The sequence below is a fragment of the Octodon degus genome, unplaced genomic scaffold (assembly GCF_000260255.1).
Source record: "Octodon degus isolate 3935 unplaced genomic scaffold, OctDeg1.0 scaffold00023, whole genome shotgun sequence".
In the NCBI taxonomy this organism is placed as follows: Eukaryota; Metazoa; Chordata; class Mammalia; order Rodentia; family Octodontidae; genus Octodon; species Octodon degus.
The window spans coordinates 15,024,559-15,042,335 of NW_004524599.1; the positions used below are offsets into that span (position 1 = coordinate 15,024,559).

The following is a 17,777-nucleotide window of genomic DNA, read 5'->3' on the forward strand; positions in this document are numbered from 1 at the left end:
ATGCGAAGTTGTCTTCCAAGGTCTACAAGTAAACCGTGAGCTTGTATTATGTACAAGATGGTGTTGATTTTGTGTTTCTCCGTGGCTTCAAACTCATTGAACAGTCACCGATATGGGAGTCATTTCAATGCATTGTTAAATCCTGTGGCCATTCGTGGGCATGCAGCCCCAGAGCCTCACAGCTCCATGAGGCCCCCAGCAGGAGCAGTGTATTTCTCAAAGCAGAAAGCATTCTTTCATCCCTTTCAGGTTATAGATTTTTGATGTGAAGTTGTGGCTATGGATAACACGAGGGGTGAAATGCACTATCCTCCTTCTCTGACTAGAGTCTGAACCTCTTCCTCTTAGATATAATTATCAACATACTTGCCATATATACTTAATATGTGTCTCAATTACTCCTCTCCCTGCTGGGACAAATACCTGATACTCACAAGGAAGAAAAGGCTTAGTTAGCTCACAGTTACTGGAAGATTCAGTCCATGCTCGGCTGGCGCCCAGGCAGAGTGGCACATGGCAGAGCGCGGCTTTTCATGGCAGTGGCAAAGAGCAAGAGAGCAAAGGGAGGAGGAGCAGCCACAATGGCTACAGAGAGCAAGTCTGTCTCTGTCTCTCTCATGTTACCTTCAGGCTCTCCACTCCAGGCTGGGGGTAGCACTCAGACCCGTAATCCCAGCAGTACTCAGACCCATAATCCCAGCCTTGGATCATGAATCAGCCACAAACTCTAGAACTGCGCCTCAATGGCTGCATGAGGCTTTGGGGGGACAAAGCCACACAAACCGTAACAATATGTCTATTTATTGATCTGCAAGTATTTGTTTATTTCTTATAGAGCAGTTGAAGGCAGTTTTTAATATAGTATAAATACTTCAGTATATCAGGCCTAAAAAAGGGGCATTTCTACTATAAGGTACTGTTAATATGCTTAGGGAAATAAACACATCTGCAATCTCATCTACTATTCTATTCATACTTCCCCATTGATCTCAGGATTATTTTTTATGCTCATTATATAGTTTTATTTTAATATGGTAGGAAGGACTTACCAACGCTCAGGGTCACTCTGCTGTCAGAAAGTGCAGGGGACTCTCCCAATGTCAGAGTTCTCATTATAGCACTAAGCGTAGCTACCTGGAGGCAGATTTTATTGCATAACTAAGTCAAGCTGGTGGAACCACAGGAGATCTATGTTGGCTGCCTGTTCATGTTAGACATGCGGTGAAAAATAAATGTCATGTTGAGATGCCTCCAAGCCCAAATCAGCATGGGCTGACAACACTGGGATCCTGGTGGTCCCGCCCTGCATGCATCAGAGTGGCTCCTGGGCTGCAGGAACTTTGGGAGGTTCTTCCTGCTTCTCACTCAGAAGCTCCTCAGACATCATTGTGAAGATTCATCAGATCCAAGCAAGAACTTCAACTGCCAAGATATTGACTCTTCAATTGGTGCGTCCAGGTGGCATTTTCAAAAGCCCATGACGATGCCCCAACCAGCAGAGTAGAATTCTTACACTCTGCTTTGACTCAGAGAACATCACCCATTTGCTGCTCCCTGGAGATAGCAATTTACAAACAGGAAAAGCCCTCCTCTCCCGGGCTTGCACACTACTCAGGAGCCCACAGACAGATGAGTAATGTTGTGGGCTATGAAGAAACATAAACCACGGGTTGGATGTGTCCGCCCAAGGTTCACATGTGGGGAACTTAATCTCCAAATTCATATGTTGATGAAATTTGGCAGCAGGGCCTTAGAAGATAATTACGACAGCATGAAGTCATGTGGGCGGGGTCCCCATGGCAGGATTAGTGGCCTGAGCTTGTATGATCTTGCTTCTTTGCCACAAGGGGCCGCCCAGGCCACCGTGCTATGACAGAGCAAGAAGGCCCTGCTCGCCGGATGCCCTGCGGTGCTCCAGGTCCTCTCAACCTACATACTCTTAAAAAAAAAAAAATTCTCTTTGCTTTGCATTCAGTTTTAGATATTCTGTTATAGCCATTGAAAACTGACAAAGACACAAAGCAAGAAGAATGGCAGGCGGGAATGCGCTTTAAGGTAGGTGTTGAGGTGATGGGTGCAAGCAGAGCTCAGACAGAGAGTCACCCAAAGGAGCCAGGGCAGAGCACTGGGCCAGCACGGCCGCAGGAGACTGCCCCACGCATGTAAGACACAGGCTCAGGGCGTGAGAGTTTCAGGGGACCAGGTGCAAGGTGGGAAACAGCGGGGTGGCAGGTCATGACGATGTCCTGTAGGCAAGGCTCACGAGTTGGAGTGTAGCCATGACCCGGAAAGTCACTGCGGGAAAGCCATTTGAAACCCACACCTGGTACCTGAAGAAGCTTCTGCGGCCTGCTTATCTCTGTACTCTTTTTTACCTGCTTATTTTCCCACATTTTTTTAGATCTTGAATTCCAACTTATGCATTTTTATTGTACATGTATTTTGGCAAGTTATCTTAAATCCCGCAAGACATAGCTATATATGTTTGTATTTAAGTGTGGTCTAAATCTCCAGCAATCTGAAGAACAAAAAAGCATTATGACTTGTGTTGAATCAACACTGCTGTTTAATATGATGCTTAAAACATGTAAGAAGGAAATCCACAAACTGAAATTTTTATTCCTATTCAGAACATAAGGAAATGCAAAACTCTAGCAGTAACAACGATCTCTCATTTAATCTCACGATGCAAAGAGACGCAATGTTAGCCCTAATACTGTAGACAGTCCTAGTATAAACATTCTGGGGAAGCGCTGTGTCACCGTGTCTTGGGTCACCACATTGATTGATAAATATTTCACGTTTGAACTTTAGATGTTCATTATCCTTCCTACTGAGTTTCCACAAACAAGTTCAGGCACTCTGTGCCTGGTAGCCCATGGAAAGTAGGTTACGCAGATGTTTCAATGAACCAATAAATGTGAAAAGAAAGCTTAGCTTCAGTCCGAAAAATAACATTCAAGCACTTACTATATTTATACATCTCTGCCTTTGAGATATATAGAATGCATGGAAGGAGGTACAAGTGCTTTCTGTCCATGGGCTGTTTGCTGAATAATGGGTTATATATTTATGTTAAGAATGTTTACTGGAACACCAGTACAGAAAGAGTGTGAAATTTCAGTGTCTCTTCCCAAAGAGATTATTCGGAGCTGTGACTAACACCAACAGTCATAAGATAGCCTTAGGCATTCGCTGAGTTTCCGTGACCAAGACTATGACTTGCACTGTACCAAAGCCATTGTAGTGAACAGAGCTATGCCACAACACAGAAGTTCTGTCCTCCAAATACGGAGACTGTAAGAGAACAGGCAGGATGGTCAGAGCGAGCCTAGTGAGTCAAGCAGGCGGCAGGGCTGGAGTTGCTTTGCCTGGGTAGTAGTAAGACGGAGCTGGAGCAGAATGCCAAGTGGCACAGATGGATTCCTGGAGTTCGCGTGAGGAGGCCCAATGGTCCTCTATGGCCCACCATCACTTGGTAGTTGTTGTGGCTTGGACCTCAGTTGTTCCTTAAAGACTCATCCTCTAAAGGCTGGGTGACCAGCATGTGGGCTCTTGGGAGTGGTTGGAATCTTGAAGCGATGCAGCCAGGAGAGAAGGAGGGAGGCAATCGAGGGTGTGCCATGGGGGGCGGGACCCAGCCCCTTCTTCTCCCTCTGTGCTTCCAAAGCTCTCGAGGCAGAGGCTTCCTGTACTACAGGCATTGCCATCTTGCCCTACCTCATTGCAGGTCTAAGTCATGGCGACCAAAGAACCATGGACTGAACCCATAAACCAGAAGAAACCTTCTTCCTCCAAGTGGATTTAGCTGTCTCAAGGGTTTTTGTCCCAGCAATAGAAGGATGACTCACACCATCGTTGAGGACACTGACAAAGTGAGCTCACGTGATAAACCACAGCTGCACAGTGAGACAACCCTCTGCAAGGGCAGAACAGAGGCAGTCGTGCGGGTCAAAGACTTTCCTTTAGTAAGCCTTCAAGATACTCTCCAGTTACCGCAGTAATGTGGGCTCATTGTATCCCACTTGGAAGACACAAAAAGCACCCAAAGGAAAGGAATAAACTGTAATCCCATTCTTTATTATTTATTTTTATTTTATTTTTTTGTGGCACTGGGGATTGAACTCAGGACCTTGCACTTGCCAGCATAATCCCATTCTTGAGAGAGAATCACTGTGGATATCTGGGTCTGCCTCCTTCAACCATGGTCTTCTGCCTGGAGCATGGCTCTGGAGTTGACGGTGGGCTGTGAAATTTCCACAAATGCCCCATGACAGGAAATAAAGGGGTGCCATTGCTCCTGTAGCAAGACCACCATGGCCTCCTGGCTGTCAACACATCCTAGCTTGTTTCTGACTTACATGAATGCACTCACCGGGGGCCCAGCACTGGGCACTGGAAACACGAACATGACTGCGGCGGCGGAAGTCCTGTGCTCCTGGAGACTACATTCTAGCCAGGAAAGTGCTGCAGATACCATGAGAAGTCAGAAGAGGCTCAGCGAGATTGGACCCCAGTGCCACCTGCGCTTGGCAGACCAAGTGATTCTCGGCCTTGAGGCTTGACAGCCTGCAGAGGGAAGATGCATTCGCTCTGAGAGTGGGACAGAGACACAGCAGCTTGGCACCCCCGCCGCCTACATCATCACAGCCTGAGTCAGAGAAGTGTCGTTGAGAGGCACGAGTGGAAATCAGTGATCCAGCAGCGCCAGGCCATGCTGAGATGCTGCCAGGCCTGTGTGTGGCTCTGGGTGGGAAGGTGCTTGGTGCGTAGAGCGCTGAAGGAGGGTAGTGTGCTGGGATGGCGGCACAGGCGAGTGGTGGGGCTGTAGGGTCAGCATGAAGCGGGGCCTTGGAGGTCGTGGTCCGGGTCCGGCCCTCCACTCAGGACCGCTCCAGGCCCTCCTCCCAGCCTCCCAGCTCCTCAGCTGCCAAGGAGTAGTGTTTTTTTTGTTTTGTTTTGTTTTGTTTTTTCCTCCCTGCCCTCTTGAGTGGCTGTGGGGCTCAGCTCAGTCACTGTGCCTGAAAAAGTGCTCACAAGGCGAGGGCCTGCTGCTGCTGACTGGAAGCAAAACAGACAACCTGCACCTCGTGGTCACTCACTGTATCACACAGAAGAAAGTTGGTGTGTGACTCGGTGCTCCTCTGAGGAGCTGCTTGATCCCAAGAGCCTTCAAACCTGCCCTAAGCTCAGGCAGAGATGAACAAAGCTGTGCAGAGTGGGGTGCAAAGAGGTGGGACAGTTACAGGTGGTAGAGGGGGCTGAGGCCAGCCTTGGTTCCCATCCCATTCCTACTCTCAGTTGTTGGGTGTGGGAGGTGGGTAGAGGACTCGATCTTACTCTGAAGACCCCACCAGTACCAAACTGCTATTGTGCTGTGACATGTCAAAGGCAGGGGTCACAGCGGGTGTCCCAGGGGAATGACCCTTAACCTCTGTGTTGTTTTTCTCCTAACTTCGAAAGCTAGAGAGGTGAGAGAGCTTGAAACCAAACAAAACATGCTAAATGAAAAGAAAATAACCACAGAAGAAAGACAAATAGGACATCCAAGGGTCCTCTCCAAAGCAGCGGCCTTGAATTTCATGAAGTCTTTTGTTCCCATTATTTACTCTTATTAATCAGGTTGAGGTATCTGGTTTCCCAAGCGCTTACCTACAAGCAGGACTCCTCCTCAGATACGCCTTTGTCACCCTAAACCAGGCTGCATGTGGGACAGGTGACCTGAGAACTCCCGTTTGTTCTCTATTTTCACATTCTATTATGGAGGCCTAGGCACAGAGCTAGCTAATCAGCTTGATTTATAACCCGAAACCACTCCACCTCACCTGCACCATATCCATTACTGACGTTTATGTAATGCAGGTCCCCAAAGGCGCCACGGCACTTTCTGCACCACACGTTTTACTGTCTCCAAACCAAAAAGGAGGCTGTGCTATTTTGATTTGCAATTCCCACTTCAAGTTGAGAGGATGCTCAAAAGGCTCCACAACTGGGGGCAATTTGGATTTCAGATGTTTTTAGAATAGGGGTGTTCAATCTGGTAAAGTCTACATAAATTTTACAAAATCTGAAAAACTGTAAAATCTGAACCAGCTCTGGATCCCAGCACTTCAGTTAAAGGATTCTCAACTTGCCTGTATTTCAGTCACCTTCACCATCAGCATGGTCATCAGCAGAAAACAGCCAAGTAACACGAAGACACTAAGAAGAAAATATTGTCCTGACCCAGGTCAGGTGCTGCTAGCATTCTCGCTATTTCTAGTCACAACCCCCAGGACCCTTTAACATACAGAAATAATTACGTGTGTTTAATTAAAAATGTGAAAGCATTACAGCCAAGCAAAAGTCGCTCCTGACACTGTCCATCTTGACTTATCCGGCCCCTCCCATGAGCATGGGTTTGGTAGGTCTCTTTCCGCACATACTGTTTTGCTATGTGCATCTGTGTGTGACAGTCCTTTCGCCTTTGCCATCTCTATAGCTTCTAGTCTACTTCCTACTGCTGTGTACAAGCAGTTCGTCGTGCTTACGTGTCAGGAATGTATTACTTTTTTTCCTGGGCCGTCTGGGTTTCAGCAGCTCTGGGTCCTTCAAAGCACACATGTGTTACTGGTAGGAGAATACTTCCTTTAGTAACCAAGAGTGCCCAGCACAAGAGAAATCAGGCCTCCTGGTACCCGGAATGAAGATTCGCTGCCGTGCAGCCCTGCTCCACCCAGGGGGCCTGGAACACAAGATTCATAAAAGCAGGCAATTTTGGAGGTCCTGTAAGGGCTTGAGGTGGGGGGAGTGCTGACAGAAAGAGGAGGCCCTGCCCAGCTCCCCAGGCCCGGTTCCTCACAGGGCAGATCCCAGTGGTCGCCAAACACGGATGGCCACTACGGTGCGTGGGGGCGGGCAGCCCCAGACCATGGCAAACACGCTTTCCTCCCATCTCACCCCGTAAAAGGGGAGGACGATCAGCCGCGGGGCACATCTTAAGATGAGGGGCTGTGTTCTCAAGTCACTGGAGCAGCTGACTAAAACCTAGGTGATCGGACGCCAGTGTGGGATGTACGTGGGGTCCCAACGGGTCCTAAGACGCGGTTCCCAGCCACCCCTGACATTTCTGCGTGGGTGCGAGCTTTGGAGACCCAAGACTCTGCAAAGGCTGTAGGGCTCCCTTGAGCCCGATACTGCTCAGCTGCCTCCTGGAGCGGACTTGTGCGGCTCCAAGTCTCACAGCCAGCGTGGCACGCTGGGGAGTAGCCCAGGTGGAGTGGCCTGCACCACGCGCTAGCGCTCGGCGTGAACAGTTTCCGGGTCCACTTCTGAAACCCGCAGGCTCTGCGGAGGCACCTCTCTAGCCAGAATGCTACCTCAGGTGCCCCTTTCCGGAGACTGCGTTGTCCCAACTTACTTTGGGCAGCTGGAGGACCCCCAACCCACACTGCGCAGCCCTTCCTGTCTGCCCCGCAGCGTCCTGGGGCCTAAGCTCCGCTCAGGAACAACCCGAATGCGCAGGGGGGACACGGGGCGGAGCAGCCTGGGGGATAGGGGGCCGCGTGGCCGCGGGGACACAGCCCTGCTCTGGTCCCCCCTCGCGCAGCTGCCGTCTCCTTCGCGGGCCAGGCGGGGCTCGCAACTGCCAAGACCTACAGGTCCCGAGAGCCCCGGAGGGACTGGGCTCCCCGCCCCCGCCCCCGCCCCGCTTCCCACCCTTCCCCTCTTCTCCTCTTCTAGCCGGCGTGCGGGCGGCGGGGGCGTGCTCGGTCCAGCGCGGACTCCGGCAGGCGGGCTGGGTGCAGGGCGTGCGGGTCAGGCCAGCCCTGCGGGGGAGGCGGCCGGGCCGGGCCAGACGTCGGCTCCGGGCAGCGCCTTATAAAGCCGCGCCCGCGGCCCGCCAGGCCGAGTTTTCAGCGCCGCCCCGAGCGCGGGCGCAGCAGCCTCCGGAGAACGAGCGGCGCCTGACCCGGACGGAAGCGCAGGAACGCGGAACCCAGACGGACCTCGGCTGCGCACGGAGCAGGGCGGACCAGGGGCAGAGCCGGCTCCCGACAGACGCGGATCCCGGACAGACGCGGGTTCCCGACAGACTTGGGACAGACTTGGGACGGATCCGGCTTCAGACAGACCGGGGCCCTGAACAGACCCCGGCTTGCGACAGACCCGGGCAGGATCCTACTCTAGACAGACCCCGGCTTGGGACAGACCCGAGACAAACCCCGCCTTGGGATAGACACGGGAAAGACCTGGGACAGCCGGCTCCAGCCAGACCCACACCGCGGACAGACTCCGCCTTGGGACACACGCGGGGGAGACCCCAGCTCCACACGGCTCCTGAAGGGCCCCGACCCTCGCCAGACTCCAGCACTGGGCCTATTCCCGGTTACAGGGCGCCCCGGCCCGCGCCTCCCTCCTGCGGGCTGTGGGCTGCGGGCTGCGGGCGGCGGGGCGAGGGCGCCCCTCGGCGGCAGGGGTATGCGTGGCCCGCGGCATGGCCTCGGCGGTGTTTGAGGGCACGTCGCTGGTGAACATGTTCGTGCGCGGCTGCTGGGTGAACGGCATCCGCAGACTCATCGTCAGCCGGCGCGGCGACGAGGAGGAGTTCTTCGAGATCCGCACTGAGTGGTCGGACCGCAGCGTACTCTATCTGCACCGCAGCCTCGCAGACCTGGGCCGCCTGTGGCAGCGGCTACGCGACGCCTTCCCCGAGGACCGGCCAGAGCTGGCGCGCGGGCCCCTGCGGCAAGGTGCGGGGGTTGGGTCAGGGAACCGGCCTGGGCGCTGAGGGTGGGGGGACGAGACGCTTCCAAAGGCCCGGAAGTGAAGCACCCCTTAAATGCAACTGCGGACTTCCTCTCCGGCTAGTCTGGGAATGGGGATTCAGGCCCCTCAAAGTAAGTATATGAGGTGGCGGTGCTAGGAGGACCCGGAGCCGGGTGGAGCCCTCAGGGATGCACTGCTGAGTGTCCCCAGGGACAAGCACCTCCCAAGGAAGGCTCACTTGGCGCTGGGTCCCAGCTCTGCCCAAGTGGTAGCCTCATTCCCCATGTTGGGGGCCGGCGGCCGCGGGGTGGGAGCGTGGGGACGCTTTGGTGAACAGTTAAGGGGTGTCCCAGTTGAGTCGGGCAGCAGTCTCCGCCCCCTTCACCCGGAGGGGTGTGCCCACTTGGTTGCGGCTGGTGACGGCTGCGTTTGGACTCGAGGTGCCACGCAACAGCCCTCGTGCCCGCGCGGGATGGCCCAGAGTCCCCACCCAGGGGACGGCCCACATTTAGCTTTGCTTAGCTGTGGCTGCCTCTCCCTGGCCTTGCGACTGCTCCCTTGGCCAGGACTTGCTTTCAAAGTACGGTGGTGGCTTTTCTCTTCCAACCTAGGGAGACTGGGCTGGCAGAGGTGAGGGACCTGGACCGAGGGCAGAAGCTGAGACTGGAAGAATGAGGTGGGGCTCTGGGACAGGGGGAGCAGAGCTGAGTCGGTTCCCTGTGCGGGACAGGGCCTCCGAGCCTTGCTTCTGTGGTCATCTGCAAGCAGACCTGGGTGAAGGGCTGCTGCCTGGCAGAGCTGTCTCCTCGCTTCTACTCGAGGTCTTTAACCTCCACTTTCCCTGATGTGTCTCATGGCTTGCAGGAGGTGCTTGCCCCCCTCTCACACGCAGCATCTGCAAAGGCTCCTGAACCAGCCTGTGCTGAGGCCTAAGTGAGGACGACCACCCTCCTCTGGGCTGCCGTGGACTGCCATGCTCAGAGTAGTTGGTGTTATTTCATGCATGGAAGCTACTTGTAATTACGATTATTACTTGCAGTAATGGGAACTGAACCAAGGCTTTTGCACTGCATCGCCTCCCATTTTTATTTTGAGACAGGATCCCGCTAACTCACTAAGTTGTCCAGGCTGAGCTCAAACTTTCCACCCTCTTCCCTTGGAGCCCAGGGTACATATTTTGAATTCAGTTAATAAATCCCCAAATCAGGAAAGCATCAGGAAGGAACAGGAGTTCATTTGATGGCTTTTTCAGGGTCAAGGCAGACCATAAACAAACTGAACTTGGTGAGTCTCCCTCTGACTCCTCTGACCGGGTGTCTGAGCTCTGCTGTGGCCTGAGGCAGACTGGCTGGGATCCGGCTGCTCACCTGCAGCACAGTGCCTGTGGCTGCGTCTCTGTGAGGTTAAAGTTCGTGGTTGAGTCTGACGTGGAAGTTCCACAGAGGCATATTATCTTCACCAGCAGCTTCTCACAGCTGGACCAGATGTGGAGGCTCAGGTGAAGTCTCCTTGCCTGGAGCACATGGAGGGGAGAGGGAGTTCCAGCTCAGCCTCTTCTGCAGGGGTGCATATGGTGCTGGGGGCATCTCCATGGTTGGGCTGCAGGCAGTCACACTTACGCGATGAAAGAAATGTTTCGGAAGTTGTGACCTCCCATGAGTGAGAGCAAGCAGGAGGGCGGTAACTGCCTCAGATGTCTCCAGAGAAACACAAGTCAGAGGTGGGGCTCAAAGCCTGGTGACCCAGCTTCAGTGGAGGGTGTTAGGATAGGACCTGTGACCATGTGGGAAGGACTTGTTGACAGCTTGCAACAGCGCAGGGGCCATGGCTGGCAGTGAGTTGTGCTGGATGAAGGAGGGTCCCGGAACCAGGCTGGCTGACCGCAAGCCCCATCTCCATTCTGTCCTTCGCCTCTGTTTGCAGGCAAGCTGTCCTGTCCCCAGTATCACCTTGGTTTTGCTCTACAGTGCCGGGGAAACCCTGCTTCCTGGGATCCTTTTAAATCCAAAGAATTAATTTTGTAAGCAAAATATACCATAGTAAAGCAACAGATTTTACTTCATTTCCATGCAGTTATCATTTGCATAAAAAGATGGTCTGGATTTGCAAATTACATCACAAACGCAACCAGACCTCCTGTTGTGCTGGTAATGCCAGCTTTTCTAAGTGTAATTCTCCAGCGGATCCCCATGTCTGTGGATTAACATTTCTGAGTTGGGTTATGTTTGCACTCTGTAGTATCACTCAAAAACTGCCAGGAGATTTGGGTTCTGAGAGTGGTGGCAGCAGGCTGACAGTTGCCTGTGGTGTCCCACTACACACTTGGGGTGATGAGGCCTGGGACTCTGCCTTGCATCTTTGAATCTACAAGCAGATAAAGGGGTGTCAGTCCCTTTTCTGGTCCCCTAAGTACAGTGTATTGGGAAAGCTGGCCTGGAGAGGATTTCACACCCCCCACCCCCCCTGCACTTCACCCATGGTACACACGGTGTCATCTTAGCAGCCCTCAGTGGGCATTGCACATGTCCTGGTGATGCCTCTGCTGGGACATCTAACCCCCTGCCTGGATAAGGCACAGTGCTCTGGCTCCTTAGGACATAGCTGGCCACAGGACTAGCCCTGCTCCTGTCCTGTTCCTCTGTTGTTGGAGCTTAGGTCTCTCACTGGTCACGGACACACCCACCTTTCTTTTCCTGTCCCCCCGGCCCTGGGGAGGGAGGTCGCTACTTCCCGGTGACAGCACCAGTGGGTCACTGAGGTGCTCCCTCGAGGCAGCCTGCACTCCAGGCCCACTGGGTCCTGTCTTAGATTTAAAGCCCCTGTCTGCAGTATCAGCGTGACTCAGGGGTGACTCAGGGCTTCCGGTGGACTGTGAATCAGGTCTCCTAGGTCAGAAGCTTTGGCCTCTAAAACATCAACAAGCAGAGTTCTCCATTGACTGCCTGAGGCTTTTGGATTTTTTTCTTTTTTCTTTTTTTAGTTCCAGGGCTGTGACCTCAAAGCTGACCTGGTCACCTGCAACCCATCAGGTGATCTTTGATTCCTGGGCTGTAAGGTCAGCATTATGATTTCATTCAATGAAATGTCTACTGAGCATTGTGATAAGCTCCACTCCAGTGCAAGGTGAGGGACACTGAAGTGAACAGACCACAAGGTAAATACATGACAAGGTCTTTCAAATCCAGTCATTGGCAACATTGGCAAATGGCTTGAGTATTCAGAAGAAATCTAAGCCAACAAAGGAACTGTGGCTGTGGAGTGGGGAGAGGTGGCTCTTGGACAACATTGTCAGGGGCTGTTGCAAGGACAAGTGGCCTTCGAGGCTGAGCAAGCCAGTGGATACCTGGAAAAGGGCAGCCGGTGCAAAGGCCCTCGGGCTGCTCTGTGTTTGATGAGTCTGAGCAACGAGGAGACCAAGGGGCAGGAGTGAGGAGCACGGCCAGTGAGGTGGGCAGAGGCTGGTCCTGGTTGGGCTCCTGCCTGGACGTGGTCATCATCATGGCTCTGTGAGCCAAAGATTGGTTTGATCTCAATTGAACACTGGTGTGGTGCTGAGCAAGACCGGAGCAGAGCAAGGGGCAGCAGAGCCTGGAGAGAAGGGGTGGACCCTGGTGGGCTTGGCAGGGAGCAAGCAGTCCTCACTTGGGGATGAGCAGGTGTTTCTATCCCGAGGTGCGGGTTGTGTTGGGCAGTGGGGCTGCTCTTCGTGTGGTGGGGGCAGAGGTGGCCAGGGTGCCCAGCGGCAGTTGGTGTGTGTCCTGCGGCGTTTGCTCCATGTAGGGCTCTTCACACCAGCCTGTGCACACGCTGGCCCTTTTTAGTCTCTGTTCCCCCTCCTGGTGACACTGACACCATGCATGCTGGAAGACCATCTTCCTAGGCTTGAGGTCCCTATCACAGGAATCATGGCCACTTGGGTAGGACATGGATATGACCTCTGAAATGGTCCCACAGCCGTGACACCACAGGGCCACGCTGTTGTAGGGGAGAAGCTGTGCTTCCCAGGAACTCCGGGAGGACGGTCCCCAGGGAGGGGACAATGGCAGAGCCTGGAGCTGCCTTCGTGTGCGGGAGTCTGGGTGGACAGCAGTGCACAGGTCCTGGTCACCTCCATGTAGCCTCTCTGCTTGGTCTCCCTTCTGCTTCAGTATTGTTCCTAGGTCCTCCCTGCTGCCCACCCGAGGCTCCTTTTCTGAGGTCCTGTGAACCTGGCCCTGGGGACCCTGAATTCCCCTTCCAGGTGCTTGGTAGCTGATGCCCAGGTCACTTTATGCCCCCTCCCCCGAGTGTCAGAGCAAAAGCTTGCTTCTGCTGTCCATTGGAGACCACTGAGAACCTGCTGGCAGGGTGCACCATTCCGGGGCTTCCCCCACCTGGCACCTGAGGACCCTGCGATTCCGGGCCTGGTCTTCCCCCCTGTTTTCCAGAGGCAAAGATTGCACTGTAAGTAGCTGAGTGGGGCAGAGCCAGAGTGTGGAACACGGCCCGAAGGCTGACAAATGGACACTGTCGGTGTGGCCCAGCAGAGCCCAGCTTGTGTCTGGACAGTGCTCATTCATGGTTTGGGACTTGGGGGCTGCAGAGCAACCTGCAGAAGCAGGAGCCCGTAACAGCTGTGCGGCTGAGGGGCACAGCTGGAGAGAGCAGCCAGCAAGGTGCACGCTGCCACTTGCTGGCACTGCCGTGGCACAGAAGGCCCTCTGTTGTGCAGTGCTGGGGCGGGCCAGGGTCTGCCGTGTGCAGGCCCCAGCCATGCCCTCACGCACCCAGCCCTGCTCATGGGTGCTCTTGTTCACCTCCAGCTCCCTGGGTACAGGCAGCGGCACTGGCTGCTTTCCTTGCCACCATCGCAGGCCCAAGCAGCCCTGTGAGCCCTTGAGCCATGCGGTTCTCTGCCCTTGATGAGGGGGCCGGGGGCAGCGTGAAGGCAGCAGGGTCTTGGCTGCGTTTGTCCCGGGCCCTTGAGGGAAGCCTCGGCATCACAGCACACACGTGCAGGCTGGTGACCACCTCTAGCCTCCCTCTTTCTGACCCCCAAATTTGGCAATGGCCGTGGACGCGTGGCAGGGCTCTCTGGCTCAGGCACACTCACAGGCTTCTTTTCCTGTTTGTTTTAGGCACCACTTTCAGTTCTCCTTCGTTGTGAGGTAGCTTAGAAGCGAGTGGGAGAAGTGCAAGCCATTCGAGTGGCGAGTGGGTTGGATGGGGGAGGTGGGAGGCAAAAAATGGGAAGGACACTTGCTGCAGGCCCCACCCCACTCCCTGCCTCCTGCATGAGGAAATGGGGGCCTGTAAGGGCAGGTGACAGACCAGGGGACACGGCCAGGGGACACTGGGAGAGAGAGGTCCTCGGGCGAGGATTCTGATACTGGCTCCATCACCTGCTGGCGGCTGTATGGCCATGAATTATTGACACAGTGGAAGTGACACTACCTGTGTGCAGGGTTGTGAGTCCCCTCGAGCAGTGGCAGGGGAGGGTGACCAGCTGACTTGCGCTCAGCTGGCTGCTCTTGTCCAGTGTATGCTGGGAACCCCGAGTGAGGGACCCAGCAGTGCAAGTCCTGCCCTTCTGACCCGGGCCTGTGTCTGCCCCCTGCTCCCTAGCCCACATCAGGGGGCTCTGTGAACGGTCCCCTTGGCTCTGTGAGCCCCAAGTTAGAATCTGGTGCTTCGTGTGGGCGAGGCTGGCATGATGGTGGAAGCCTGAAGCCGGTGCGGAGGCAGTGTGATATGGTGTGTGTTTAAATAGAAAAAACTGTTTCAGTAAAAGACGCATTACTCAAACACCCCTGGAGATGCTGCCGCCAGCCCCCGCTCCTGCCGCCGCCTGGGGCGCCTCTGGAAGTCCTCCCTCCTGCGTGTCTTTAGTTGTGCTGTGGCACGGCTTCAGCGCCCTGTGCTGACTGCGAGAACGTTCGCACCGCTTCCCCACATGACAGGACAGGGTGTCTCCTGTCCACCAGGTGGGCCGGGTGTGGGCTGTGGCTTCCGGCACTTCCCCAGAATGCCAGTGAAAAGTAAATGTTTTGAATTGATTCAAGACATGGAAGCAGCCAAAAAAGACACGAAAGAGGATGTGCCGACCAGCTTCTGAAGCGGTGGGCGTGACAGGGTCAGGGTGACGTGGGGAAGGGGGGACCCTCAGGTGATGGCACTGTGTCTTGTACTGCAAGACCGTGGCTGGAAAATTAAAGTTCACCATGTGTTTGCTTGATCACTCTGCATACATCACCCTAAGAAACTGAACTGATGAGGAGTGAAGAGTTCTTGTGGCCGTAACCTCCAGGAGAAGCCCTGGGCGCCTTGCCAGCGGCGCGCTCCCCCCTGAGGTTGGGCTTCCTGACTCACTTTCCTCATCATTGTGGCCCTCTTGGTCTCCACACCTGGCACCCTGCCCCTGGCCTGGGGCGCGGGGGTCTACTCTGTCTCGAGTGGGACCCCCAGCACCTGCTGTGAGCTCCGCAGGGATGCTTTCAGGAAGAGACAACAGAGGATGAGCTGGCTGGAAGCCCCTGCTGTCCCCAGGCAGATGGGCCACCTCATAGGGCTTTCTACAGATGTGACGTCTGAATTGGGGGCAGGTAATTTTGGTTCTAGCCCAGAGAATGATGAAGAGGCCCAGAGAGGAGGGAGGGAGGAATAACAGGGTTTCCCTGGGTTTTTTCCCCATGGGAAGAAAATGACTTCCTCCCCAGAGGCCCTCCCGAGCAGGAAGGAGGAGGGCAGGAAGGAAGGAAGGTTGCTTCCTCGGCTTCCTCTTCTGTTTCCTCAGGAAGTTTGACCCCACCTTCCTCTTCTGTGTTTTCCTCCTGCATGGCAGCCTTGTCCTCCAAGAGGTACAGAGAGGTGAGCCAGTCGGCAAGGATTTATCGATTCCCCAGCTGCGAGGGTCTTGGATGCTTTGTTCATGAGGATTTTCAAACGGGGCCACATTGCAAGTGACACTGAACTGCTTCTCCTCCATGTCACAGACGCGCCTCCCAGCCCTAGCTTGTGGAGCTCACAGCTCTGGGCTGTCTTGTCCAGTGGGGCCCACTGGTGCAGGGCTTGTCTACTGAGCCAGGGCCCTGGTTCCGTCCCCCTCCCTGGGCTGCGGGTTGCACCGCCCACCTCACGGGCTAAGGTGCCCTGAACCACAGAGCTGCACTGAGCCCCAGGAACGCAGCTGTCTGGCGAGCGGGAGGTGACTGCGTTCAGGGCTCAGCTAGGGCCGTGTGCTCTAGTGAAGAAAGCCTTCCTGGCTGCGTTCCAGCCCCACAGCCTCCGTTCCCCTGTGAGGACAGGCGCACTCTCCTCTTCACAGTTCCAGCGGCACGAAGCCCTCACCTCAGGCCAGGCCCAAGTCCTCCTACCTCTGGGCAGCTGTGAAGCTGGAGTCCCAAACCTCCACTGGGAAAGGTGGGGCTCTGTGCCCCAAATTCTGTGATCAAGAAACTACGCTCATGCTTTTGGTTTTTTGTTTGTCTTGTCTGTTTTAGACAGGGTTTCGCCATGCGGGTCGGGCTGGCCTTGAACTTGTTCTGTAGCCCAGGCTGGACTTGAACTCACAGTGTCTCTCCTGCCTCAGCCTGCCAAGTGCTGGGGTTACAAGGGTGCACCACCACATCCGGTTGTTTAGGTCTTCTCTGCCTGTCAGATTGCTTCTCATTTTCAAGTCCAGGAATAAGCAAAGTGTTTGCATGTGCAAAAAGCAGGTAATCCTGAAACTGACAGAAACATGTATTGTGTTCTTCTCAGATTTCAGTGATAAAGTTGCATAGAAAGAAAGCAGTCTCTGGGCTGCTGCAGGCGATTTGATCCTCAAAGATATGTCATTGCCTGCTTAATTAACACATGAGAGTGCTAATAATTTCTGTTTCAAGTTTTTAATTGTTGGGGTTCAATCTGGTTATAAGTCTCATGTCAAATTGTGTGCAGTGAAGCAAAAAATTGAGGTTATATTACTGATTCTACTTCATCAGAAATTAGAAAATTTCCAGCAGTCACCAAGTCTTCTAGGTCAACTTTCTTAGATGTGGGTGGTGGACAGTTAATCCTGCTGCCTGTGAGGTTCATGGTGCCAAATTCACCTGCTTCTGTGGAGTTCGTCTGCCCCCTGCTGGCACATGCTGGAACAACACCCTCCTAATGGCGATTTCATTTTCTCTTTCTTGCACCTGTGCGAGTCTCGGCGGTATTTACTGTGTTAGGCAAGAGCCTCAGGTTGGCAATATTTGGAATATAAATTTAAAAGCTTTAAATGGCCCCAAATGGTTGTGTTTAAACAGAGTTTTGAAAATAAGATTTTTAAGTGTCACTGTATGAACAAGTGGCATTTGGAAAAGCTGTGCTAGCCATTAAGAGCCAAAAGACTTGAGTCACAGGGAAAAGTGGGCTAGGAAGACCAAATGCGTGGCCAGTGTTTGGGGTAGCTGTGCTTGCAGGACTCAACGTTCCTGCTGTCTGTCCTCAAAGGAAAGAGTAAATCAGTGGGGCCGGGGAGATGGCTCAGTAGGATAAGTGCTTGACTGGCAAACGCAAGGATCTGAGTTCAATCCCCGGTTCCACCAAAAAAAAAAAGAGTAAATCAGCATCTCAAATGTGGTTCCACACACAGTGCCGCCCGTTGGTGTGTCCTTGGGGCTGAGCTGTTGGAGCACTGACGGGGGTGTGTGAGGCCCCACTGGCTGTGGCTGAGAAAGCCCAGGTGAGATGGCAGGGAGGTGAGCAGGGAGCGGCCTTTCCTTTCCATGCTTGGCCCCAGAGGACAGGCTTTTCTAAGAGTTTTCATTGCACGTTGAATACACACATCCTTTTGGTGGAAGATGCTTTTAAAATGGATAAAGAGGAGAGAGAAGGTGGTGGAGTCCATTACTTTGTGGCCAGCCATGACGCTTCTGGGCAGGGGACGGTGCCTGCTGTCACTCAGGAGCGAGGACTCCCTGGAGAAAGGAGGACACCCTTAGGAAGACTGATCAGGTTGCCAGCTTGATTGTCACCCAGCAGTGGGGTAGGGAGTGAAGTGACATAGGAGCCCAGCCAGCAGGGCA

At 54.0% G+C, this 17,777-nt stretch overlaps 1 protein-coding gene and 1 long non-coding RNA gene across 3 annotated transcripts in view; one reads left to right on the plus strand and one right to left on the minus strand.

Moving 5' to 3' along the window:
- Window positions 1–4,134: 4,134 nt before the first annotated feature.
- LOC111815873 lies at window positions 4,135–7,768 on the minus strand. The gene is made up of 3 exons (XR_002820492.1): window positions 7,699–7,768; window positions 5,103–5,209; window positions 4,135–4,569 (listed from the first exon to the last, which is right to left on the minus strand). It is a non-coding gene; the product is annotated as an uncharacterized LOC111815873 (long non-coding RNA).
- Window positions 7,769–7,886: 118 nt separating this feature from the next.
- Window positions 7,887–17,777, plus strand: part of Pxdc1 (PX domain containing 1) — a 26,015-nt gene continuing 16,124 nt past the window's right edge. Inside the window, exon 1 of one of the 2 annotated variants that reach the window (XM_023712044.1) lies at window positions 7,887–8,732. In XM_023712044.1, coding sequence (XP_023567812.1) covers window positions 8,477–8,732 — 256 coding nt within the window. In that variant the 5' untranslated portion in view covers window positions 7,887–8,476. The remainder of the gene's footprint in view (window positions 8,733–17,777) is intronic. The other variant, XM_004628388.2, reaches the window with a different exon arrangement.